Below are 27,525 nucleotides of genomic sequence, written 5' to 3' on the forward strand. Positions count from 1 at the left end.
TTAGAAATATTTGCCAGTACACAAATCATTGATTTAAAAAATTAAAATAGCAAAATAGTAACCTATCCATGAGAACAATGTTTGGGATTTTTCATTTTGGTTAATAAATTTTCATATTATTTGGCTTTGGGACAATTCAATTTAAAAAATATATATCTTATAGATACTTCAAGTTTATGGACAAAGACTCCTGAAGAAATTGAAGAAAAAAGAGCAATAAAGGAGATGTGTTATAAATCTGGTAAGCAATCAAACATTTGTGGATTTTCTAGTACTTGATGTGACAAATATACTAACCATTACTTTTCTTATGGGAGATTAGGTGAATACTACAGGGTTCATACGCCTCCAGATATTTCATCATCGAAAAGCACAGACTCTACACCAGAAAAAGAGTTAGAAAAGCCTTTGGAAAATGGCAGTGAATTACAAGAAGGTAAGAAATTAAATGGCAGCATTTCAAGATAATGCTTTAGAGATACTTGGTATGATAGGCTGTGAATTATTTAGTAAGATATACTATAGAGTTAAGTGATAAATAGTACATCAAAATTGAGAATGATAAGGTAGTTATTTTATTGTGTGACCTAAATTTAATATAAAAAGCTGCTATTAATATAATTAAGCTTCCCAGAAGAGCACAAAATGAAGACTTCATAAATACATGGTGACACTATATACTAGTCAACACTTATAGTATTTCTGTAAATAGTTTGCCTTTATCATTTTATTTCTCTATAAAAATAAATCTCCATGTGAAAAAGGAAATTTGTGAATAGAAAGGGCAACCTAGTCCTAAAGGAGATCCATACAATGACATTAGTGACAGAACAAGGGTACATTTGTTCATTGAATGAGTGCCTTCTATGTATCAGACAATTACTGGGGTGAGTTAGGCAGATAATTCCAAGGCTGTGACTTTCATGGATCTTATACTTTGGTGAATCTGATTTTGCTGTTGGTGAACATGTTTCCTTTGGCAAGGTAAGAACATTGTTTTTGGGTATAAAACCAAGAACTCAGAGAAAATCCATAGATGCCATATGTTTATATAATTTTCTTGCCACTAGGATGAGCTAAAAAAACAAGTTTTGCAGCAGTAGGAGAGATATGAATCCCTTCCTATCCTAAAACAATAAAATGAAATTTTTAAAAAGTTTGGAAAGTCTCCCAGGATCAAGATGAGTATAGAATAAAGATTAAAGTGCCTGTCTTGGTCCTAGCCGGTTTGGCTCAGTGAATAGAGCCTCGTCTTGTGGACCAAAATATTCCAAGTTCCTTTCTGGTCAAGACCACTCTCTCGGTTTCAGGTTCCTCCCTGGCCGGGGCCCTGGTCAGGGGCATGCAGGACGCAACCAATTGATGTGGTTCTGTCACATCAATATTTCTCTTCGTCTTTCCCTATCTCTTCCACTCTCTCTAAAAATCAATGGAAAAATATCCTCAGGTGAGGATAAAAAAGAATGAATGAATGAATGAATGAATGAATGAATAATTAAATAAATGAAAATAAAGTGTCTCGCAAAGCATTTAAACACATGGTACTAGGTGGCAGCAACACACCATCAGATGGTAGAACAATCAGCAAGAACTAGTTGAGGTAGAAGTCATGTAGGAAAAAACAGGATTGCTCACATTACAGCTTACCCAGACAAAAAGAATCCCTAAAAACCCCCAAACAATAACAAAACATAAATAAGGAAACCAAGCGAGCAATGCCTATTAAAAATGGCAGATAATAAAGACAATTATATGCACTTGGCTTTATATTATGTTTTAAGAAGCTTTTTATGCCCTTCCCGGGTAGCCCAGTGTGCAGGTTCCAGACCTGCCAAGATTGCAGGTTCCATCTCCTGTCTAGACACTTCAAGAAGCAACCAGTGATGCACAAAATAAGTGGAACAAAAAAGCAATGTTTCTTTCTCTCTCTCTCTCTCTTAAATCAACCAATAAAAAAAAGAAACAAAAAACTTTTTATCTTAAAATAATTTCAGTTAATTCATGAACACTCTTTACCCAGATTTCCCCAAATGTTAGCATTTTATACATGATTTTCACTTCCCCTCTGTAAATATACACATTGCTATTATTATTTTTGAATTGTCAGTAAGTTTCATACATGATGCTCGTACATATATCGTACATAACTGGAGTATAAATATCAAATTCAGGAAAAATTTCCTGAATTGTTCCACCGATATCTTTTATAGCAAAATGAAGATTGTTCCCCCCTGGTTTAGAAGCCAATCACATGTTTCATTAGACTGTCATATTTCTTTTATTCTGCTTTTAATAGTTTATTTTAGAAGAAAATTGGACATGTATAAGGGAAATGGTGAGAATTGTTTATCACAGTATAATTAGCATTTTTGTCAATAGTAGAGTAATACTTTTTACTCAATTTGTTCATAATGAATAGATATAAACAAATATAACAAAACTCATTATATAAGAAACATTAAATCATCTAAATACATTATACACACATGATAATGTTGGATTGCTTAAATTTTTTAAATTGTCATTAATTATCCACAGAGGAAAATAAATTTGCTTGACACTTTCCTGATAATTATAAAACGTGCTTAAAATTCATGTAATTTATTGTTCATCATGTCATTATATAAACAATACTTGCATTAATTTTTAGGTTTTTTACTATTATTATGAATTCTATCATAAACTTATGTAAGCATCCAATGGTTCATGGGGTAATAATTTTTATTTTTTTAATTTCAAGGGGATGGTCTTACAGTTCCAACAAAATTTAGCCTAATTGAAAGGCACGGTGAGGTCAAAGTATCATTGGATAGGAAACCAAGGACTGACATTGTTGCTTTTGAAAATGGAGGTGAGTTATTTTATTACTGGCTGATCCTCAATATATCTTTATATAATAAATCAGTCTGAATTTTCTCTTATAATTAATTTTGTTTCATCAAAATCATTTGCCATGTTTATTGTTGGCGTTTGGTAAGCTCTTTAAGGCCAGGAACTGCACATAATCAGTTGCCCCAGATGAATCCCTGTAGTAGAATATCTGGCAATTGATGTGCTCTCTGTAAATATTTGTAAAATAATTGCCTTTATTATGTTTAGACAATTAAATGAGTGGGTGAATTGGAGACATGTTTATAAAATTTACATGTGACTGGAAGTTAATATGCTAGAACAATGAGCCAAGTTTAACAAGGTAAACTCAAACTGGGATCAACAAGGTTTTGCATTTTAACTCAAAATTGATTAAAGACCTAAAAAAATACATTACATAGAAGAAAACATAGGTAGTAAGCTTATGGGCCTTAGTCTTAGAGAAGATTTTATGAATTTGACCACAAAGGCAAGGGAAGTAAAGGTAAAAAATAAATAAATGGGATTGTATCAAAAAAAAGCTTCTGCACAGCAAAAGAAGCAGCCAACAAAACAAAAAGACAACCAAACAAATGGAAGAAGACATTTGCAAACAACAGCTCCAACAAGGAGTTAATATCCAAAATATATAAAGAACTTATACTACTTAACACCAAACAAACATTCAATCCAATTAAAACATGGCAGAGGACCAGAACAGACACTTCTCCCAAGAAGAGATGCATACCCATGTCCAAGAGAGGTATGAAAAGATGCTCAACTTCACTAGCTATTAGACAAATGCAAATCAAACTACAATGAGATACCACCTCACACCTCTTAGAATGGCTATTATCAATAAGACAAGGCATAGTAAGTGTTAGGTTGTGGAAGAAAAGGAAACCTCATTCCCACATTCACTGCTGCCAGTAATGTATACTGGTACAGCCACTATGGAAAACAGTATGGTGGTTCCTCAAAATATTAAGAATAGAGTTACCATAGGACCCAGCAACCCATCTTCTGATTATCTGCCTGAAAAATTTCAAAACATTTATTCGCAGAGATATATGCACCCCTATGTTCATTGCAGTGTTATTCACAGTGGCCAAGACATGGAAACAACCAAAGTGTCCTTCACTAGATGATTGGATAAAGAAAATGTGGTACATATATACAATGGAATACTACTTAGCCATAATAAAAGATTAAGTACTGCCATTTGCAACAACATGGATGGATATTGAGAATATCATGCTAAACAAAATAAGCCAGACAGAAAAAATTAAGAAGAATCATGAGATTCCACTTATATCTGTGATGTAAAATTGAAAGCAACAAATGAACAAACAAGAAAAACAGCCGAAACCGGTTTGGCTCAGTGGATAGAGCATCAGCCTGCGGACTGAAAGGTCCCAGGTTCGATTCCGGTCAAGGGCATGTACCTTGGTTGCGGGCACATCCCCAGTAGGAGGTGTGCAGGAGGCAGCTGATCGATGTTTCTCTCTCCATCGATGTTTCTAACTCTCTATCCCTCTCCCTTCCTCTCTGTAAAATATCAATAAAATATATTTAAAAAAAAAAAAAAAAGAAAAACAAACAAAAACTCATAGACACAGAGAATGGTAGGGTGGTTACCAGAGGGAAGAAGGGAGGGGTGTAATCAGTAAAAGGGGTCAAGTAAATGGTGAGAGAAGATTTAACTTTGAGAGGTGGGCACACAATGCAATATACAGATGATGTATCATAGAATTGTACACTTGACATCTGCATAATCTTATTAATCAATGTCACCCCAGGGAATTTAATTCTAAAAATGTCTTATCTATAATAATAAAAGCATAATATGCAAATTAGACCACACAGCTGAATGACCTTCCAGACATCATTCTGGATGAAGCCACCATGGCGAGGGCCGAGGCAGGGGCTATTAGAGGTGATGAGGCAGGCAGGTGAGCAGTTAGGGGTGATCAGGCAGGCAGGTGAATAGTTAGGGGCGATGAGGCAGGCAGGAAGAGTGGTTAGGGGTGATCGGTTAAGAGCTAGCGGCCCGGATTGCGTGAGCAATGTCCGACTGCCCTGAGGAGTCCTGGATTGCGAGAGGGTGCAGGCTGTGCTGAGGGACCCCCCATGCAGGAATTTCATGCACCAGGCCTCTAGTTAAAGATATGGAAAAAAAGATCAAGACATTAATGGTAGGTTTTCTTCAATTTGGAAAAGACCTGACATGATACAGATTGTAAGGGAATAATAAATGTTTGTTGCCCACAAGTTTTCAAAATGATTCAATAACGTGTCATCTAGCAAATAGCTAAGGTAAACCTCACATTGAATTATTAGGAGTAGTATAGGAAGATAAGTATATGTGATAAGTCATTTAAAGTACTCTGACAAGTGTCTGACATAAAAGAAGGCTCCATAAATGTCGAATATTATTATACTAGTTTCATTGATTTCTGTACAGGGCAGCTCACATTTGGGTATTACCTTTAAAAAAAGTCACTTGAAACACTTATTGTATGTTGAGAAAGGGTGACTTGTGTGGTGAAGCACCTGAAAATTAAGTAATATTTAATGCAACTGTGGATATTTATCCTGAAAAATAGAAGATTTTTAAGGGAAAAAAAACACACACCTGCATTCATATATCTGATGATATATGGAAGATAAATTATATTTACTCTATCTCTAAAGGGTGAAAAAAAGAGGAAGTAAAGATTGTTTTATGTTAAAGGCAAATTAATTGTGTTGACTATGTAAATTTTCTTGCAATTATCAGTAAGTGTTCATACTATGTATTCATATACATATATATTTATATATATTAATCTAAACATATGATATATAATGAGATGGGGATGGTATCATTGAGAACTGTGTAAAAAGAATTGGACAAAAGAGATATTATAGAAGTGATAATCCTGTATTGAAAGGTAGTTTTGTAAAGCTTGCTGCCATCATTGCCACTAACAGTAAGGTACTGTCATAGGAGGTGATTGCTACATTCCACAGAGGATCATATTTCTCGGAGTGGATGAAAAGAAAGAGAAAGAAATCACCATGTCGAAATGCTCAAATACTAAAGGTAATAAACCATTTATTATTTTAATCAATTTTAATTTGAATAGATGCGTTAAACATAAATCTTAATTTTTGTGGAAACCAATATATAATAGCCAAAGTAATAAATAAAATTTTTCACTAAATACACTAAATAGGGGTCAAGAGCTCTAAGGTTCCAGGCCTGGCTCTGTCCCTAATTATTTGAACATGGCACTTTATCTGATTAACCTGAAAAATGAGCCTGTAGGGCTACATAATTTCTAGGAGTCTTGCTAGCTCTAATTGGTTCTCTTAAATGGTAGTACTAAGTCATTTTTAGTTTCTTTTTCCAACTTCAAGCACTCAGTATGACTGAATTTCCTAGAAAGCTTTGTTTCTGACCACTGTGAAGAGCTGTAATCTCATGATGACTTCCATGACTTCCCCATGTAATAATTATTACTAACTATAGTCTGTAGATAATCAAGATATATAATAAAATACACCCTCAATGTTTTATGATGCCCTTACCATGCTTAGAATCTCCCAACTGGTACCTCTCTGTGGGGCAGCTCTCCCAGTCACATTACATATTCTCCATCTAAATATTAAACAACCTCATCTACTGTTTTTTCCACTAATAAATGTTCTCAAGAATAGGAAAAGGCACTTGTAATCAAATTCAAGGATTGTTAATGGAAAATATATGTAAATCTCTCTTCCTTTCTCAGAGATGAAAAAATTTTGCCTAATCCATACAAAAAAACAAAACACCCTTCTCAAAAAATACACTAATTACAGTAGCTATTACCCATATATGGCTGTATATAAGTTAATTAAAATGAGCCCTGGCTGGTGGTGCTCAGTAGTTAGAGAGTGGGCCCTGAGCACTGAAGGGTCATGGGTTTGATATCTGGTCCTACTGTGTTGTAGGTTCCATCCCTGGCCATGGCGCGTGCAGGAGGCAACCAATCAATGTGTCTGATATTTTCTCTCTCTCTCTCTCTCTCTCTCTCTCTCTCTCTCTCTGTTTGTGTCTCTCTCTCTCCCCACTCCTTCCCTCCCTTCCACTCTCTCTAAAAATAAATGGAAAAATATCCTTGGGTGTGGATTAACAACAACAACAAAAATTAAATAAAACAAAAAAACTCAGCTCTTCAGTTGCACTAGCCATAGTCCAAGTGTTCAATATCCACAAGAGACTAGTGGTTTGGACTATTTTCATCACTGAGGAGAGAGCTCTGTTGGGTAGTCCTGCTCCAAAGCATAGAACAAGTGGAAGTTGTCACATTAAAAATATTTTTGGAATCTCAATTTAAATTGGCACATTTTATGTCAAATTGATAACCTTTTGATTCTTTTGCATGGAGTTATTAAAAATACTGCCACAAACATGTAATTTACATATTGAAAATAATGGCTGTATTACTGGATTTTTAATGTTTTGTTAGTGACAAATTTGGAGCACTCTAGGCAGTGACTATGAATTTCAATAATGCATTCTAAAAATTAGCATACATATGTATATTTTTAAAAGTAGTATGCCCATCATATAATGTTTGAAAAGTGAAATACCAACTGAGACACTTCTTTTACTAATACTGACATTTTATTTTTTTAATTTGCTTTAAAAGATAACAAGGACAGTCCTCATCCAAAGCGTTCCCTAGCTACCAGACTAGCAACTACAACGCATGTATTAAATGCTACTGAGAATATCAGTTTGAAGTGCAGAGAGGACCCCTCTTCAAGTGAGAGCTCCCTTTTTGGCCTTGGATATATTTGTCTTACCATGGATTTGTTTTGCTTACTTGAAATAGAATCTTAAAAAAGAAATTTAAAAAGAATGGTTTAAAAATTATTCAGGATTAAGAATTCAAGACAACGTTTTTTTTTACTAGCTTTGGCAATGAATTATGATGTAGGTCCTAGTAAATAATATACGTTCCCACTATTTTAAGTATTAAAATTAATAGTATACTACCTTCTCAGAAGATTCATTATTGTTGCACTTTTAATGTAATCCATAGTGGAATACAATGATAGGTTTTTATTATGTTTTGGGTTATTTTTCTTGATTTTGCTTCTCCTTGCCATTCAATACTCTAAGCTACTTTTTGTGATACAATTAAGACTCATAACTCTTCCTCTCTGTTTTCTTCCATCCTTTCTCCTTTCCCTTATTTCATTTATTGAACCCATATATTATTCTTGGATCCCAGATAGACACTCAGGTAACTATGATGCTTTACCCTCAAGAAGCTCAGTTTAGTGTTATTTGCTAAAAATATGGTTTCCAAAATCTAGGAGCAGGAGCTTGAGAATAAGGGTGGAGCATGATATTTGCACAGGAGACGGAGAATCAGTTTCATTGAAGGCCTAATGCTTAAGCTGAGGTTGAGAGCAAAAGCAAAGACATTTATCGGTCCACTATAGAGAGCTAATGCAATCTACACAGTGCATTTGATCTGTGCATTGCTTACTTGTGACTATTCAGGATCCCTCTACAGAGAAGTAACAAAGAATGCTCTTCTCTACTACATTATTTTAAGAGTCTCTGGAGAAATATACCTTAAAAATTTCTGGAAAATTTAGCATGCATATAAAATGTTTGATGAAATATTATGCAAGTAAGAAGTGAATAATCTAGTAATATTAACACTTATAAATTCTGATTACTTGGTCTTGTTTTACCAAACTATCTATACACAAAACTTCTTAAGATCTTAAAAGGATAAGGTAAAATTCTCTAAAAGTATTTTACATTAATCCAACTTCCTCAGAAGTCATAGTTTTGACCAAAAATGTATAAAAAGTTTTATGTTCAAAATAACAATTCTAAAACTACTTGTAATAACATTGTAATGAAATAGACACATAATTATGTTTGGAATGCAATTTTATGTTCTTTAAAAAGAATCCACACATTCCTTTGAAGACAAGCATTTTTCTCTGAGGAATGCTAATTATTGAACATTTTCTCATGTATTTTCAAGATAGATTTTTTGGGGGTACTTAAAAATAAATCACCCTTTGTTCTGGAAAGTAAAGTATTAGGATGGTGAATTCATTTTTTTCTCTTGCTTGACATGTGAATGCACAGATGTGTAATTATCACCTACAGTAATTTTCAGATGAAAGCATCTTTTAAAAAAACTGTAAAAATTTGTATTTCCTCTTAGTGAATGATGTCCAGCCGGTGAGGAAGCCTCATTTTAAAGGCGTGAAAAAAAGAAAATGGGTTTATGATGAACCAAAGAACTTTCCTGGCCAAGGAGTGCGGAGAGGTAGAGTGTCTCTATATTTGATATTTCTAAATTGTAATTTGAAAATATATTAAATATCAAATAATATTTTATACCTGAAAATCAAATTACTGTTGTGAAATATGTTATTTTAGGTGTCAACCCAACTCCAATAAACTTAGTTCTTTTAGCTTGCATTGTCTTCCATTGTTATTAATGGGTATGAAACCAGCTCGTTTTTTCCCCTCACTCTTCCCCCCCTTTCTTTTACAGCACTACAGACCCCAAATCCAAAAAATAAAACTAGTTACCATCACAGTAATAAAGACAGAAATGCTGAGAATGCATCCTATATCCACGTTCAGAGGGATGCTGTCAGGACTGTCTCATTAAATGCACCTCCCTGCAGCAGGCCCACACATGGCTTCTACAATAAAGTCAACGCTAACAAGGAACCCAAACTCAATCTCTGTCCAGGTGAGGCTCTTTATTTACTGGTCTGTGGTTTGCTTTCCCATGGAATTTCCTGATGGTCCAATGAATCTTTGCTGCTACCCACTCCCCTTTTCCTTTTCCAGGCCATTACCACCATCTGAGAAAACCAGTGAAAGGGTTTCTTCCATATGCGGAGTGCACATGATTTAAAGGCTATGGAAAAAAATATGTTGGTGCAGATGACTTGGCATTGAAGCTTCCCAGCGATTTGTCTCAGAGCACTGCACTTTGTTCCCCCAGATAGGTTTATTTCACTCTTGAGGACTGTTTTCAGATGCTTGACCTTTCCTTGTTGCACTAACTGCGTTGTTCAAGGATCATTTCAGGCCCATGCCTTGGCTTTTCTTTAGACCTTCATGATTACTTCCTGAAAGGGTTAGTTTGAGGGTTAACTGCAATATTTTTGACAAGCTCTTGTCTCTCCCACCATGCATAGATTGCTTCTAAATCATTTCATCACGTCACAGGCAAAATCATGGTATATGTCAGGAAGTACAAGGCCACAAGGGAGGAGGAAAGAAATCTCTTTTTCTTCCTGTCTCAAACGAATTTTGCTTTTTCAAAGTTGGGTTTAACTTTTCTCAACCTAAAAAAAAGGCCACTCAATTCCCTATAACTGCATGCTTATATTTTCCTATGTTCACAGCCTGATCAGTGGAGTTCTGAATGTTGTGTACTTTGTGAAACATGAGTGAAAACTCTATGTCTCTCTTAGGACCTTTGTTTTACAATTTGAACTGAAGTTAGCTTTATTTAAATTGTTTTTCTTCTGTTTTCAAACAGAATGATGTAAAAATAAGTAAATTCTTAGGTAAAAAGGCTTTTAATTTTCTTATGTCATGACATTATTACTAATTTTATTATATTTCCCTGTTCATAAATGGCTGTGAAGAATACAATGACTTCCAGAATAGTTTTGTACCATTGTCTATATCTGTGTTAAGGTGGCCAATGTTATACTCACTATTCCCTTTGCATCATTAGTGCAAATGACAACAAGACAAAGAGCAAATACATTTTTAGTATTATTTTGGACGAGACGTTGAGGATCACAGTTGCATAATCATACTTGAAAATGCAAATGCAACATTGCTAGATGAGAGTTAAATATAGAGCTCTCAATAGATATTTAAATACCAAGTTAGTATATACATGCTTTGGTTTCCTGGAACAATAAATTCACTATGGTAGAGCAATCTGCTATCATGGGAGTCATTTCATGGAGGGAAAAGGGAGTAGAGCTGTATCTCCTACTCCTTCCTTCCTCCCTCCCTCCCTCCCTCCCTCCCTCCCTCCCTACCTCCCTCCCTCCCTCCCTCCCTCCCTTCCTTCCTTTCTTTCTTCCTTCCTTTTCTAAAAATATTAGCAGAATTGCATGTAAAATCATAGTTAAACAAGGCAAAGAAATATTCTTATTACATTCAGATACTATTTTCTCCACTAGCTTAGTCTCAAGGGAGACAGTCTTATTTGAGGACCTGGACAGCCAATTAAGAGAATGTGTACCCATGTTCACTGATAACTTAAATAGTCTTAATAAGCTCATTTTTGTCCCTGATCTTTTAGCTATGAAATGGTAACATGAATTAGAGAATAATTACATTACTGAGATGTTTATAAATTTGAAACACTCCTAGAATATGATTTTATTTTATTTATTTTTATTTTTTTTAATTTTATTTTTTTTAAATAAATCTTTATTCAGATTATTACAATTGTTTCTCCTTTTTCCCCCCATAGCTCCCCTCCACCCGGTTCCCACCCCACCTTCTGCCCTTACCTCCCCCCAACTGTCCTCATCCATAGGTGTATGATTTTTGTCCAGTCTCTTTCTGAACCTCCCCATACCCCTTTCCCCCTGAGAATTATCAGTCCACTCCCTTTCTATGCCCCTGATTCTATTATATTCACCAGATTATTCTGTTCCTCAAGTTTTTAATTCACTTGATTTTTAGGTTCACTTGTTGATAGATATGTATTTGTTGTTCATAATTTTTATCTTTTTTCTTCTTCCTCTTCTTTAAGAATACCTTTCAGCATTTCATATAATACTGGTTTGGTGGTGATGAACTCCTTTAGCTTTTTCTTGTCTGTGAAGCTCTTTATCTGCCCTTCAATTCTGAATGATAGCTTTGCTGGATAGAGTAATCTTGGTTGTAGGTTCTTGCTATTCATCACTTTGAAAATTTCTTGCCACTCCCATCTGGCCTGCATAGTTTCTGTTGAGAAATCAGTTGACAGTCGTATGGGTGCTCCCTTGTAGGTAATTAACTGTTTTTCTCTTGCTGCTTTTAAGATTCTCTCTTTGTCTTTTGCTCTTGGCATTTTAATTACAATGTGTCTTGGTGTGGTCCTCTTTGGATTCCTTTTGTTTGGGGTTCTGTGCATTTCCTGGATTTGTAAGTCTATTTCTTTCACCAGGTGGGGGAAGTTTTCAGTCATTATTTCTTCAAATAGGTTTTCAGTATCTTGCTCTCTCTCTTTATCTGGCACCCCCATAATTCTGATGTTGGTATGCTTGAAGTTGTCCCAGAGGCTTCTTACACTATCTTCAACTTTTTGGATTTTTTTTTTCTTTTTGCTTTTTCGGTTGAGTGTTGTTTGCTTCTTTGTATTTCAATTCTTTGACTTGATTCTTGTGTTCCTCTTGTCTGTTTTTGGGTCTCTGTATAATATTTTTTATTTCAGTCAGTGTATGTTTAATTTCTAGTTGGTCCTTTTTCATATCTTCGAGGGTCTCGTTATATTTATCGGCCTTTTCTAGGATATTCTTGAAAAGCCTTATAACCGTGGTTTTGAATTCTATATCCAGTCGTTTGTTTTTCTCCATTTCTTTCATTTGTGATCTGTTTCTTTGATGCCGCATTTTCACTGCTTCCCTGAGTTGGTAGAGTAGATTTGTGTGCTAGGTTTCCTATATGGCCCAGTGGGTCAGCCTCCCCAGTTAACCTGAGGTGGACACTCTTGGTGCACCCCTTTGTGGACTGTGTGTACAGCCTTGTTGTAGTTAAGTCTTGATTGTTGTTGGTATCACTGGGAGGAATTGACCTCCAGGCCAGTTGGCTGTAAGGATCAGCTGTGTCTACGCTGGGAGAAGTTCGGTGCTGGAGACAGCCTTATAGGATTAGACTTGCCAAATTGCAAAAGCTTCTGTGCTCAGCTTGGATGGGGTGGAGTCTCAGGGCGGAGCAGACAGTGTTGGCTTCCAGTCAGCCTTGCCCTTGAGCGTGCGCACCTCCAGACCTCTGCCTTCCCCGGCTCCCGAGTCTCCGCCCGAGAGTCCAGATTCCCCCCACACGAGCGTGGGTCCCCAGAAGCTCGCCTGGAACTGGGGTTCAGTGCAGTCAGAACTGGGGCTCAGTGCAATCAGGAGCTTCCGACTCCCTTCCACTAGGGAAAGCCTGTGGCAACCTCCGCAGCCTTTGTGCGCACTGGCACGCGTGCGCCTCCAGACCTCTGCCTTCCCCGGCTCCCGAGTCTCCGCCTGAGAGTCCAGATTCCCCCCGTAAGAGCATGGGTCCCCAGGGGCTCGCCTGGAACTGGGGTTCAGTGCAGTCAGAACTGGGGTTCAGTGCAGTCAGGAGCTTCCGACTCCCTTCTGCTAGGGATAGCCTGTGGCAACCTCTGTAGCCTTTGTGCACAGTGGCGCACACGCCTCCAGACCCCTGCCCGCTGGGGCTGCCCCGGTTCTCCGAGTCTCCGGGTGCCTTTCTCTCTATCTGACAGTCCAGACTCCCCCTGTATGAGCCTGGGTCCACGGGGTTTTGCCCGGAACTGGGGTTCAGTGCAGTCAGAACTGGGGTTCAGTGTGGTTGGGGTCTTCCTTCCCCCTCCCGCCAGAGAAAGTCAGCCAGGCTCTCAGCCGCCCTTCCTCTCTGCATGCACAAAGACCCTTTGCCGTACCTCCAATTCTCTGTGAGCTTTTCTCTTTCCTTCTAGTTGTAGAATTTCCACTCAGCCAGTTTTCCTGTGGTTCTGGATTGTGTCCATTCTGTCTTTTAGTTGTAGTTTTGAAATTGTTGTGTGAGGCAGCAGTTTAGGTGCTTACCTATGCCGCCATCTTGGTTTCTCCTAGAATATGATTTTAAAGTTATATAATATTTAACTCCAGTCTTCTTTTTTTCTCTCTCAGATAAATATATGTCGACACCATATAATGGTTCAGCCTGGAGAAAAAGAATTCCTTTTTCAAAAGCATATTCAAAAACTCAAAAGATATATACAGGTAAATTTTTACTAATATTAATTTCATTATACAATTCTAAAAATGAATGACAAATTTTTAAGCTCAAGGAACATATTTTAGAATATTTAGACCAATTTCATGATATATGTGAACATAATTACTTGGAGTTTTATAGATATTTTTCTACTAGCAATTTAATTTTGCATTGCTTTACTGTGTTCTACTTTGTCTACTTTTATGTGTTATCAAAAATCTTTTGACATATTTCTCTCCTTAGCTACAAGCATAGCAGCTGCAGGATTATATAATACTAGAGGCCCAGTGCATGAAAATTTGTGCACTGGCGGGGGTGGGGGTGGTCCTTCAGCCCAGCCTGCCTCCTCTCACAGACTGGGAGCCCTCAGGGGATGTCCTACTATGGCTAAGGCCCGCTCTCCATGGGAAGTGGGCCTAAGCTGCAGTATGGCTTCTCTCTGCGGGAGGTGCCTGGGCTGATCAAGAGAAGGCACTACCCCCATCACCCCGCTGCTGCTGCCACTGCTGGCTGCCGCAGCCACCAAGGTGTTTTCTCAACACAGACTTCAGTTCTTTCACCACGAAAAAATGACATCTTTCTTTAGGCATTTTCAAGATGTCTCTTTCATAGGATATGACATTTCTTCCTTTCTTCCTTTTTTTTAATCCTCACCTGAGGGTATTTTTTCTTTGATTTTTAGAGAGCATGGAAGAGAGAGGGAAAGACAGAGAGAAACATCAATGTGAGAGGGACACTTCAATTGGCTGCCTCCCGCATGAGCCCTGACCTGTGCCCCGGCCAGGGAGGAGCCTGCAACCTAGGTACATGCCCTTGACCAGATCAAACCCGGACCCTGTGGTCCGCAGACCGAGGCTCTACCCACTGAGCCAAACTGGCTAGGGCAAAATATGACATTTCTTAGCCCTTCCAGCAGCGGACCTTCATTTTTTCCTCCAGGAGTGAGGTGGAAAAAACCTAGATCACCTTTTTGGATTCTTATTACCCAAGTTACCAAGAACACTGCGAGTGGGTGTACCGGGAGCTTAGCCAATGAGTGGTCAAAAAAGGTGTTTCCTCTGCAGCTCATGTGCAGAGGTGGGACTGCTGGCATGCCACGGCTGGCAGGCCCTCTTCTCTCCGGGCCTGTGCCATCCATGGTTTGCCTCACTGTACACGCAGTCCCCTCCCGTCCACCTGTGTGCACAGCCTCCTCCTGAGCGGTTGTGATGTTATGGCATCCCAGACAATTTGCATACTACCTCTTTATATATATAGATGTTAAGATGCATTCTTAGTTGAACCACAAAGCAAATATATAAAACCATATTTTTGACACAAAGTATTAAAGCCCTTTCTGTTCACTATAGACTAGTATTGGCTGGTGGAGACTTATGGGGCTCCTAAGATACAGTTTCTGGGTCAGGAGGTTCATAATGACTGTGGTATCCCTTTTGTTGTGTTCTTTTCTCTGGGAAGGGGTAGGGTCCTGGGAATCTATAATCCAGAGGCTTATAGACCCAACTTCAGATGTTTTTTTTTGCTAAAAATCTTGGTGTCTTCTCCTGGCTTATTCTGGGGCTGGCTCAGTAGGTTTGGAAAAACACACAAGGTAAAATGGTTTCAGTTTACTTTTCAGAAAATTGAATGTTTCAGAAAATGTTCTAGATAGGGAATTCCTAGATCAGTAGCCTAGAACTTTCAGAATCAGTAGCCTAGGGCTTTCCAGAATGAACTAGAACATATCCAGACTAGAAACTGTCCCCTTTCCAAAATAAATAGCTAGGATCTTCTAAAGCAGTATTTCTCTAAACTCCTTTGAGTGCAGTTATGACACAGTACGCAGATTTGCATGTATATTTATGTACTGGAGTCAATTGTTTTTCCTTTTTCCAATTTCTTCCCCAAACATATTGTATTGCAAGAAACTTCTGTTGCATCACAATTTAATTGACTATATTTTCTCTTAATTTTGTGTCAGTTTTTACATATGATGGCACTTAATTTTAGGGGGAAGGAAGTGAAAAGTCAGTGGAAATCCTGGATAAAACCACAGATTGTTAAGCCACACATTTTTCTCCCATGGTTTCCTTGTGGGTGGGAGTTATTTGGAGTATGAAGGGATGTATTTTTCACCCATGAACCTTCTCAGTAACTGCTCTTTTATTCCAGTAGCCTTCTCCCTTCCATCCCAAATAGTTAAACATGAATTGCAGAAGGATTTTGGAGAGGGGGAGGATGACTTTAGACCATGAAACATGCACCACCCATGTACAGCAGAGGAAAGGGGATGTGATGGGATGTGAACTGACAAAACCACTTTTTCTTTCAACCCTGGAGAGTGATAAAGAGGGTCTGGAGAAGCAGCAGAAGACTAGATACAATGTGAAGCCACTTGCTTGTCCCCTTCTTCTTTTCTCCCACAACATCAGCTATGCCAGGACCCAGGTGTAGAAAGACCAATGATAGAATTTCCCTTGAAGTTTATAAGAACCTGAGCATAAAGCGGATCTGCATGCACTTCCCAGATGCAACCTAGGGGGGAAAGCTTTGAAGAGAATTTTTCAATGCCATCTGGTGGTGGGGTTGGGTGCAGGGCAAGCCATGTCTAACATGAAGGGTTGGAGATAACTTCTTGAAATTTCCAAACTCCACGTCTGCTTAGGAGAGCATCACCTCTTCCTGTGAGTTTCAATAAGAGTGATTTTCTGGGAGAATGGACAAATGGGTCTACCCAAGTCTCCTGGATGGGACTGATAGCATCAGGAAGATACCTTTTTCATTAGGTCCTATTGGAGGGGAGGGCTCAGCTGGAATCTCAACAGATTGCTCTGCTATTATTCACCAATCAAAACCTTGTTACTTAAAGTATGATTTGAGGACTGCCAGCAATGACATCACCTAGAAACTTGTTAGAAATGTGGGATCTCCATCTCACACCTGCTGAATCAGAATCTGCATTTAACAAGATCCTCAGGATGCACAATCAAGATAGAGAAACCTTAGTCTGTGTGATTTGGGCCACCATTCACCAGCCCATGGTCCAAATCTTGTTGAGACATGAGATTTTTGAAATAGTATTTTTCTTCCCAGTTGTCACAGAACAGCAAACATTCTTCCCTGTCCCAACCCTAGAAATTAGTATAAGCAGCAGGAGGATGTGGGAGGGAGAAAAACTCTGAAAAAGAATTTCAAATCTGAATGTGATTGTAATATAAATGTGAATCAACTAATAAATCACTGAATTTGATGGATTTTTTGTGCAAAGTACTAATAAGTTTTACATCAGACAGAATGGGGACTTACCGGTACAGTAAAAAAATCAAAAGCAGTTGTAAAAAATAAAGTTAGTTTTCTTATTTGCCAAAGCTTTTGACTGGGGAATTTGTGACCCCTAAACTCTAATGCATTCCAGTTGTTTTTATCACCAGAACAAGAGACAGCAAGATTAGCTTGTGTTTCCTCCCCTACACCTCCTGCTAGGGCACAGAGGAGCGATCTCAGCATTTTGCAGTGGGCAGATGGACTTCTGGAAACAGGAAGCAGAACACACCAGCTGCCACTAGTCTATTCTTCTAAAAAATATCTGCGTGCCAAGGCCATAGAAATATAAATGGGCAAGAGGAGCCTTTTGGGGAAAATGTCATTGGCTGCTATGAAGATAATGCAATAGGAGAGGAAAATGTGTGTTAGGAATTGAGTAAAGTTGCTGAAGGCAATCAAAGATGTCTTTCTCACTGCTAACCTTCCTTGAGGCCATATGTCCTTTCTGATAGAGACATAGCTGGTGTGGCTGGAGGTACTGACTCCATAGGATGGAACATTCATTCTGCTCATTCTAGCTGCTCCATGGTGCAGCCTTAACCTATATAATAAAAGCCTAATATGCTAAGTGTCTAGTTGACCAGTCAGCCTTGCAACCAATCAAAGCATAATATGCTAGTGATATGCTAAGGCCACTCAGCCGCTTGCTATGATGTGCACTGACCACCAGAGGGCAGACAGTTGACCGGTAGGTTAGGTTGCTGATGGGGTCCAGCTGATTGGGACTGAGCAAGATGGGCCAGACATGCCCTGGAGCCCTCCCTTAGTCCCTCCCTGGCTGGCCAACCTGCTGTGTCCCTCCCCAGCCCCAATCGTGTCCTCTCACAATCTGGGACACCTTTGGGGATGTCAGAGATCCAGTTTCAGCCCGATCCCGCAGGCCAGGCTGAGGGACCCCACTGGTTCATGAATTTGTGCACTGGGCTTCTAGTATATAGTTTTTTCCATTTCTTCCCAGTCCTCCATCCAAATTCAAAACACTGTAAACTTCAGAAAGAAGTGGAATTAGTTTGAATGGCATTCAGACAATTTATGAATTAAAACAATAGCTTAGTTTTTATTTTGTGTTTACATTTATGGCAATTAGCAAAAGACATGCAAAATGTCTGTACTTTAAAGAATGCTGAAAAAAATTAATTGAAATATTTTTTGTGTTTTACTAGAGCCAAGAAGAAATGGGAGCAAGTAAACCTGGAGGTTGAGAAAAGAGAAAAATGAAAAAGAGAAAAGTCCCAGACATCATTTGATTTATAATCAAAAATGAAAATTCAAAGAATGAGATATTCAAGTACTCCCTACTGTATACTGGGTAGCCAAAGATGATAAATGCAAATTCTGAAAATAAGATGCAGGAAGTACATTGTACTCTTTCACAACTGATAAAAATGCAAATTGCAAACAGCTGCCTGCGTATTTATATAGGTCTGAAACTCATTTGATGCATTGCCACAACATTTAATAAAATTTAAAAGTTTGACAATTAAAATCATTCTTTAATTGTAAGCTAAGTTAGATTGAACAGATTGAGGAGTAAAATTGTGCCTTGGATGTATGTTTTGTAATATTTTTTATGGGAGAAACCTCACATTTTCTTTCTTTACCTAGATTTTAAGCTTGGCCTTCAGCTATAATAACAGATATAAAGTGTAAACAAATTCAATGAAGTCCCAGGGTAACAATTTGGTGATGAGTATGTTAGAGGAATTCCAATAGAAATACACTTTGATGTGCTATAGAAAGAGACGGATTGTTTATCATGCAGGGCAATTGCTGAACAATGTCTTTTAATTGGCAACTACAATATCTATCTGCTATGTGCTACATCTAATGCTGAAAAATAAACATTTTTCTTACTATGAAAACAAAAATTATATGATCATATTGGAGAAAAGGACTTGATAAAGGGGAAAAAAAGTGAATTAATAACCTGGTGTCCCAAAAGTTTTTGTGAGGTATTTGAGGCTTTTATAACTCCAGGAGTACAAATTTGAGAGATACCATTTGAAAACTATTTCCATTTGTTTTGTACTTGTTTAGAATTGTGTATCTTTAATAATTTTTTATGTAATTTAAAAAATTTTCATCTGCAGAGTGCCTGAAATAAATTTGTTCTTCACAAAATAAACTGATGAACAAAATAGATCCAGGGACCTGGAAGCATGGAACAGACTGTAGAATCTTAGAAGGAAGGTGGGGGAGGGTGAGTGGGTGAGAAGAGATGAACCAAAGAACTTGTATGCATATATGCATAACCCATGAACACAGACAATAGGGTGGTGGTATAGGCCTGGGGTGAGGGTGGGGGGCCCTAGAAGGGGTGAATAGGAGGGAAAAAGGGGATGTATATAATACTTTCAACAATAAAGATTAAAAAAATAAAAATTTGTTCTTCAAACTTAAAAACAAATATGAAAGCAATATAAGTAATTCATTTTTCAAATGATGGTTTTATAAGTTTGTAACTTTTATGCTTCTGAGTTTATTAAAGCTCAGAACTTCACTAAAAATTGGGACACTCTGTATTTTAAAAACATTTTATAAGATGTGATTCCAGCTTGTGGATTAATAAATCTTAGTTTCTGACTTCTAATGGTGCTCTGTTACCCACTTTCAAACACATGAGGATATAATCATTTTGTTTTCACAGAGTAGATATAAATTAACACTCTGCCAGCAAAATATCTTGGTTTGACAGACCTGAGAAGGATATAAGAGCTGAGTTGGAAAGCTATCTAGAAGGAGGCTCAAAGGAAACATCCTATAATTTCACTTAAGAAGCAGATTGTGTCCTTCCAAAGCTTCAACTAGTGATGAAGAAGGAAGGGTTCTAAGAAGGCAATTCAAGATGTCTTTCTTAAAGTACAGATTCTCAGTGTGTATCATTATTACATCCAAAATGCTGAAGAATCAATAAGAAATGAGAAAAATGTGAAGAAGAGCTTGAATGTCATTCTTTCCAATGTGTACATGTATTATTCCTGAATAAGTGGAAATTTTTATTATGAAAATCTTTGTCTAAAGAACCAAGTATATGATGGAATTAACCAACCCTGTTTTTATTGTGATTTTTAGAAAATAAAATTAGTTTAAGTAGGGTAAACTAGAAACCAAAAAGAAAAAAGATAGCAAACCCTATCTAAAATAAGAGAAGATAGAAGTTGACAGAGATAAGTGAACAACCAAAAAATTTAGTAAGCCAGTAAAAAGCTCTCCTTGCTTATTCATGAATATAAAAGTGGTGCATTTATGATATCAGTGGTGGGCAGCTGCTTTTCTAGCACCTACAAAAGCTTTCAATGCATTTGACAGGTGTTCTATGATTCTATTCTTTTCTAAATGCAGCAGTACTAAAAATAGCATTTATTGGATATTTGGTATATTAGTTTTCTAGAATTTCTATAACAAAGCCCCACAAAATGAGTGGTGCAAACAACAGAAATTCATTGTCTGACAGTTGTGAGTCTGAAATCAAGGTGTCGGCAGAGCTGGTTCTTTCTGAGGACTATGAGGGAGAATCTGTGTCAGGCCTCTCTCCTTAGTTTGTAGATCACCATCTTCTCCTTGTGTTTCTTCACATCACATTTTCTCTGTGTGTGTTGTGTCCAAATTTCCTCTTTTATAAAGACATGAGTCATGTCAGATTAGGACCCACCCTAATGACCTCATTTTAGCTTGATTATCTCTGTAAGAATCCAATCTCCATATAAGGTCACTGGGGGTTAGAACGTCAACATATAAATTTTAGGGGGGACACAAATGTTAAGTAGGACTTGAATGTCATTCCTGGATCCTCCCAAAGTGGGTGAGTAGGTCTTAAATGACAAATTCACTCTAACATTTCAATCTCCCTAAACCTTTGAATTCTTTCCTCTACAGTAGTAATCCAGTGCAGGTCTGGCATTTCTAATTAATTCACTGGCCACCTTCGCACCCATATTTGAGCCAACCAACCAAACTATTAAAGCTTCTCCAATTCCCTGAGAATTGCAACTGTAAATGCAGAATATCTTCTTAGTGGGTTCATATCAACAAATTTGGCCTGATATAACTTTATGCTCCTTTCACCATTTTCCTAAATTTTTAGTATCCCCACACATATTCCCAGGAATTCTGTATAAATTGGAAAACTCAAGTAGTTCTTCTGGAGTATAGTGTACTTCCTCATGGGTCATGCTTTGTACCTCACCTGCAGTGGCCTTGAGTCTGGTTATAAATCTAGTAGCAAAGAATGGTGGTAGGGGTCAACCCTGAGGGGAATCAGCATTGTCATGCATGGAGACTGCCTCAGGGTTAATCTCAGAGGACATCTGATAGAACCACCCTCTTGGCTTCCAGCAAACACAACCCCAGGTTCTGGATGCTCCAACTGCCTGACTCCTAGTGACTTTGCCTTACTAAGGGACACACTGAATTGTGTAGCTCTGGAGAACCACACCCATCACCTTCCCTGAAGCCTGACCAGCACTTCCTCCTTATGGGAGAGATCCAGCAGCGGAATTCTCACTACTCTGACAGAGGCTCTTTCAGTTACTGAGCCTAACAGGCAGCCAGCAGGCAGAGACAGGTGAAGGGAGATCTCAGGGTCACTTGGGACATTTATTGACCTGCCCCTGTGCTGGAAAAGCCATATGCACTCAAGCCCAGCAGAGGCAGCCACACTGTGGATAGCTTGTAGTTCCAAACAGGCAGCTGAGTGCCAGACACAGACTTTGTCTGACATTGGCCTGTACCAGCATCCTTCCCAAAAGGCCCAGAACCAACACACCCAGTGGCCAGCTTCAGACAGTATCAGTGCAGGATCCAATAAGCTTCACAAAGAGCATATAAAAAAAAAGATGTCTTAGCAGGCACCAAACCCTGCTGAAGTGAAATCTACTTCATGTGGTCAGCACCCACTTAGCAGCTCCCAAGCCATGGTCTGGGTTCAGCCTCATAGTCAGCTAGTCAGAGGGTTGATCTCAGGCACTAAATGGGCCAATAGCCATCAAGACTCAATTACAACAGGACGGCTCACAGAACACACACAAGGGACATTCCTAGAGTGTAAAGCTCATGTGATCAAGGAGACTGCACCACTAGATCCCACAGAACACTTACTACATAAGGCCATCCCACTAAGCCCTAAGACTGGGAATCATAGCATATCTATCTAATACATAGAAACACAAGGAGTTGATCAAAATGGGGAGATAAAGAAACAGACCCCATATAAAAGAACAAGAAATCTTCAGAAAAAGAGCTAAAGGAGATGGAGTCAAACATTTTATCAGATAGAGTTCAAAGTAATGATTATAAGGATTCTCAAGAACTTAGTGATAATTATAACAACATTAAAAATGACATAGAGAACATATAAAGGACCAGTCAGAAATAAAGAATATAATATCTGACATCAAGAATATACTAGAAGGAATAAACAGTAGGTTGGATAAAGCAGAGGGTTAAGGATCGTATCATCAATTTGGAAGACAAACTAGAAAGGAATATTTAATCATGGCAGTAAAAAACAAAAAGAATTAAAAATGAGGATAGTTTTAGGGACCTTTAGGACAATATGAAGCATAACAACATCTGCATCACAGGTGTACCAGAAGAAAAAGAGAGAGAAAACTTCTCTAACCTGGTAAAGGAAAAAAGCATGTAAGTCCAAGGAAGCATATGGAGTACCAAAGAAGTTGAACCCAAAGAGACCCACACCAAGACACATCACAATTAAAAGGGTAAATGTTAAAGACAAAGAAAGAATGTTAAAAGCCTTACAATAAAGATAGTTACCTGCAAGGATGCTCCCATAAGACTGTCAGCTGATAACTAAACAGAAACATTTTAGGCCAGAAGGAAATGGCATTAAATATTACAAGTGATGAAAAGCAAGGACCTACAGCCAAGACTGCTTTACCCAGCAATGTTATTAGTTAAAATTAAAGGAAAAATAAAGAGATTCTCAGGTTTAAAAAAAGCTAAAGGAGTTTGTTAACACTAAATGAATATTATAAGAAATGTTAAAGGGCCTGCTTGAACAAGAAGAAAAAGAAAAAAGGAGGAAGAGGAGGAGGAGGAGGAGGAAGAGAGAAAGAAGAAGAAGAAGAAGAAGAAGAAGAAGAAGAAGAAGAAGAAGAAGAAGAAGAAGAAGAACCAGAGGAATATAGTTAAAAAATTAAGATGGCAATAAATATATATATCAGTAATCACTTTAAATGTAAATGCTTCAATCAAAAGATATAAAGTAGTTGAATGGATAAGAAAGCAAGACCCATATATATATGTTATCTGCAAAAGACCCATGTCAGAAAGAAAGATACACAGAGACTAAAAGTAAAGGAATGACAAAAGATATGTGATGAAAATAGAAATGAAAAAAAAAAAAAAAAAAAGCTGGTGTAGCAATACTTATATCTGACATTAAACCAAAGGTTTTAGCCCTAGCTGGTGTGGATCAGTTGATTGGGCATTGTCCTGTACACCAAAAGGTTGCTGATTCAATTCCTGGTCAGGCCACATGCCCAGGTTGCATGCTTGATCCCCAGTAGGGGGTGTGCAGGAGGCAGCAATTGATGTTTCTCTCTCACATTGATGATTCTTACTCCCGCTCCCTTCCTTTCTCTCTCTAAAGAATCAATAAAAAATATTTTAAAAATAAAACAAAGGCTATAGTAAAAGACAAAGAAGGACACTACAAAATGATAATAGGGAACAATCTAATAAGGGGATATAACCCTTGATAAACATTTATGCACCCAACATAGGAGCATAGAAATATGTAAAGCAAATCTTTTTTTTAAAAATATATTTTATTGATTTTTTGCAGAGAGGAAGGAAGAGGGATAGAGAGTTAGAAACATCGATGAGAGAGAAACATTGATCAGCTGCCTCTTGCACACCCCCTACTGGGGATGTGCCCGCAACCAAGTTACGTGCCCTTGACCGGAATCAAACCTGGGACCTTTCAGTCCACAGGCTGACGCTCTATTCACTGAGCCAAACCGGTTTTGGCTGTAAAGCAAATCTTGATGGACATAAAGGGAGAAGTGAACAGTAATACAGTCATAGTAGAAGATTTAACACCCCATTGACATCAATGGATAGATTTTTCAGACAGAAAATCAACAAAGAGAGAGTGGCCTTAAATGACACACTAGATTAAATGTATTTAATTGATATTGTTAGAGCATTTCACCTCAAAGCAGTAGAATATACATTCTTTCAAGTGTACATGGAACACTTTTTAGGATAGACCACATGTTAGACACATAACAAATCTCAATAAATTTAAGAAGATTGAAATCATATCAAGCATCTTCTCTGATCATAATGGTATGAAACTAGAAATTAAGCACAAGAAAAAACACACAAAGACATGGAGGATAAATAACATGTTACTAAACAATGAATGAGTTAACAATGAGATTAAGGAAGAAATCAAAAGATATCTTGAAACTAATGAAAATGAGAACACAAGAACCCAAAATCTCTGGGACACAGTAAAAGCAGACCTAAAAGGGAAATTCACAGGCCTACCTCAAGAAATAAGAAATCTAACTTTACACTAAAAAGAACTGGAAAAAGAACAACAAACGAAGTCTAGAGTGAGTAGAAAATAGGAAATAATAATTAGAGATGAAATAGAGTAAAAAAAATATAAAAGATCAACTAAACTAAGAGCTGATTTTTTGAAAAGATAAATAAGATTGACAATCCTTTAACCAGACTCATCAAGCAAAAAAGAGAGAAGGACCCAAAGAAATAAAATTAGAAATGAAAGAAGAGAAGTAACAACTGACACCAAAGAAATAAAGAATTGTAAGAAAATATTACAAGCAACTGTAAGTCAGAAAATTGGACAATCTGGAAGAAATAAATCAATTCCTAGAAACATATAATCTTCTGAAACTTTATCAGAAAGAACCAGAGGTTTTTGAATAGACAGGTTACGACTAGTAAAAGTGAAGCAATAAAAACAAAAATAAAAACTCCCAACAAACAAAAGTCCTGGACCATATGGCTTCACAGATAAATTTTACCAAACAGTCAAATAAGAACTAATACCTATTCTTCTCAAATTATTCCAAAAAATTCAGAGGAGGGAACACACCCAAGCTCATTTTATGATCCCAACATTCTCCTAATTTCAAAACCAGATAGAGACACTACAGGGAAAGAAAATCATAGGCCAATATCTCTGATGCAGATAGCTGCTAAAATCCACAACAAATATTAGCAAACTGGATACAACAATACAATAAAAAGGTCATACACCATGATCAAGAAGAATTTATTCTGGAGATGCAAGGTTGGTACAATATCCAAAAATCAATAAATGTGACATACCAAATAAGCCAAATAAAGGATTAAAACTACATGATCACATCAATAAATGCAAAAAAAGCATTTATTAAAATCCAGCAACCTTAATAAAACTCTTAGCATGATGGGATAGAGGGATCATACCTCAATGTAATGAAGTCCATATATGAAAAACCTACAGCCAACATTCTTGCCATAGCAATCAGACAAGAAGAAGATAGAAAAAGCACTGAAATTGGAAAATAAGAAGTAAAACTGTCATTATTGCCGATGACATGATATTGTATATAGAATACCCTAAATATTCCACCAAAAACCCACTAAAACTGATAAGTGAATTTAGTAAAGTAGCAGGATACATAGTAAATATCCAGAAATCAGCTGCATTTTTACACCTTAATAATTAACTATTAGAAAGAGAAACTAAGAAAACAATCCCACTTACAATTGCTTAAAAAACGCACACCTAGGAATACATTTAATCAAGGATGTTAAAGACTTGTACTCAGAAAATTATAAGACACTGAAGAAAGATATCAAAGAATATACAAATAAGTAGAAGCATATACCATGTTCATGGATAGGAAGCATTAACTTCATTAAAATATTCATGCTACCCAAAGCAATTTATATATTCAATGCAATTCGTATCAAGATACTAATGGTGTATTTTACAGAATGAGAACAGATATTCCAAAAGTGTATATGGAACCACAAAAGACCCTGAATACTCATAGCAATCTTTAGAAAGAAGAAAAGTTGGAGTAATCACGCTACCTTATATCAAACTACAAGGCCATAGTAATTAAAACAGCATGATACTGACATAAAAACAGCTATATAGATCAATGGAACAGAATAGAGAGCCCAGAAATAAACCCACACCTTGATGATCAATTATTATTTGACAAAGATGCCAAAAACATACAAAGGGGTAAAGATAGTCTATTTAATAAATGGTGTGGGGAAAATTGGATAGTTACTTGCATAAAAAAGAAAGTAAACCAACTTCTTACACCATGTACATGATTAAACTAAAAATGGATAGACTTAAACATTATACTCAAAACCATAAAAATCCTAGAAAAAATATAGGCAGTAAAATCTCGGTCATTTCTCACAGCAATATTTTTCTGATCTATCACCTTGGTTGATGGAAAAAAAGAAATAATAAGCAAATGTGACTACATCAAACTAAAAAGTTTTTGTACAGCAAAGGAACTCACCAACAAAATAAAACAAGTAACAACCCACTGAATGGAAGAACATATCTGCTGATATATCTGCTAAGGGGTTAATATCCAAAATTGATAAGGAATTTATAAGACTCACCCCTCAAAAAACATAAACAATCCAGTTAAGAAATGGGCAAAGAACCTGAATAGATACTTCTCCAAAGAGGACATATAAATGGCCAATAGACATTCTATAAAAGGATGCTCATTGTTACTAATCATCAGAGTAAGGCAAATTAAAACCACAATGAGATATCACCTCACACCTGTCAGAATGGCTATCATCAATAAATCACCAAATAAGTGCTGGCAAGGTTGTGGAGAAAAGGGAACCCTAGTGCACTGTTAGTGGGAATGCAGACTGTATAGCCACTGTGGAAAACAGGATGGAGTTACCTCTAAAAGTTAAAAGTGAAACTGCCTATGACCCAGAAATTCCACTTCCTGAAATACATCCAAAGAAACCTGAAAGACTAATTTGAAACAATGTATGTACCCCTATGTTTATTGTAGCATTATGCACAACTAGAGGCCTGGTGCACAAGATTCGTGCACTCGGGGTCAGGGGGGGTCCCTCAGCCTGGGCCTGCACACTATCGCAGTCCTCGGGGGATGTCCGACTGATGGCTTAGGCCCTCTCCGAATATCCTTAGCACTGCTGCGGAGACGGACTTCAGGGCTTCTGGCTGAGTGGCGCTTCCCTGTGGGAGTTCACTGACCACCAGGGGGCAGCTCCTGTGTTGAGCATCTGCCCCCTGGTGGTCAGTGTGCATCATAGTGACTGGTCATTCGGCTGTTTGGTCGATTTGCATATTACCCTTTTATTAAGAG

The 27,525-nt window shown here is 37.4% G+C and overlaps 1 protein-coding gene across 2 annotated transcripts in view; it reads left to right on the forward strand.

The window, feature by feature from the left end:
- The window catches only part of LOC308244436 (uncharacterized protein C12orf50 homolog), a gene marked incomplete at its 5' end in the record, with an annotated part of 39,069 nt that extends 20,617 nt beyond the window's left edge, over window positions 1-18,452 (forward strand). Inside the window, 9 exons of one of the 2 annotated variants that reach the window (XM_080660398.1) lie at window positions 164-241; window positions 323-436; window positions 2,741-2,851; window positions 5,840-5,935; window positions 7,527-7,643; window positions 9,075-9,179; window positions 9,411-9,614; window positions 13,765-13,857; window positions 18,319-18,452. In XM_080660398.1, the coding sequence (XP_080516524.1) occupies window positions 164-241; window positions 323-436; window positions 2,741-2,851; window positions 5,840-5,935; window positions 7,527-7,643; window positions 9,075-9,179; window positions 9,411-9,614; window positions 13,765-13,857; window positions 18,319-18,344 (944 nt within the window). In that variant the 3' untranslated portion in view covers window positions 18,345-18,452. The remainder of the gene's footprint in view (window positions 1-163; window positions 242-322; window positions 437-2,740; window positions 2,852-5,839; window positions 5,936-7,526; window positions 7,644-9,074; window positions 9,180-9,410; window positions 9,615-13,764; window positions 13,858-18,318) is intronic. The other variant, XM_080660399.1, reaches the window with a different exon arrangement.
- Window positions 18,453-27,525: the final 9,073 nt, after the last annotated feature.

The sequence above is a fragment of the Plecotus auritus genome (assembly GCF_963455305.1).
Source record: "Plecotus auritus genome assembly, chromosome: 3".
In the NCBI taxonomy this organism is placed as follows: domain Eukaryota; kingdom Metazoa; phylum Chordata; class Mammalia; order Chiroptera; family Vespertilionidae; genus Plecotus; species Plecotus auritus.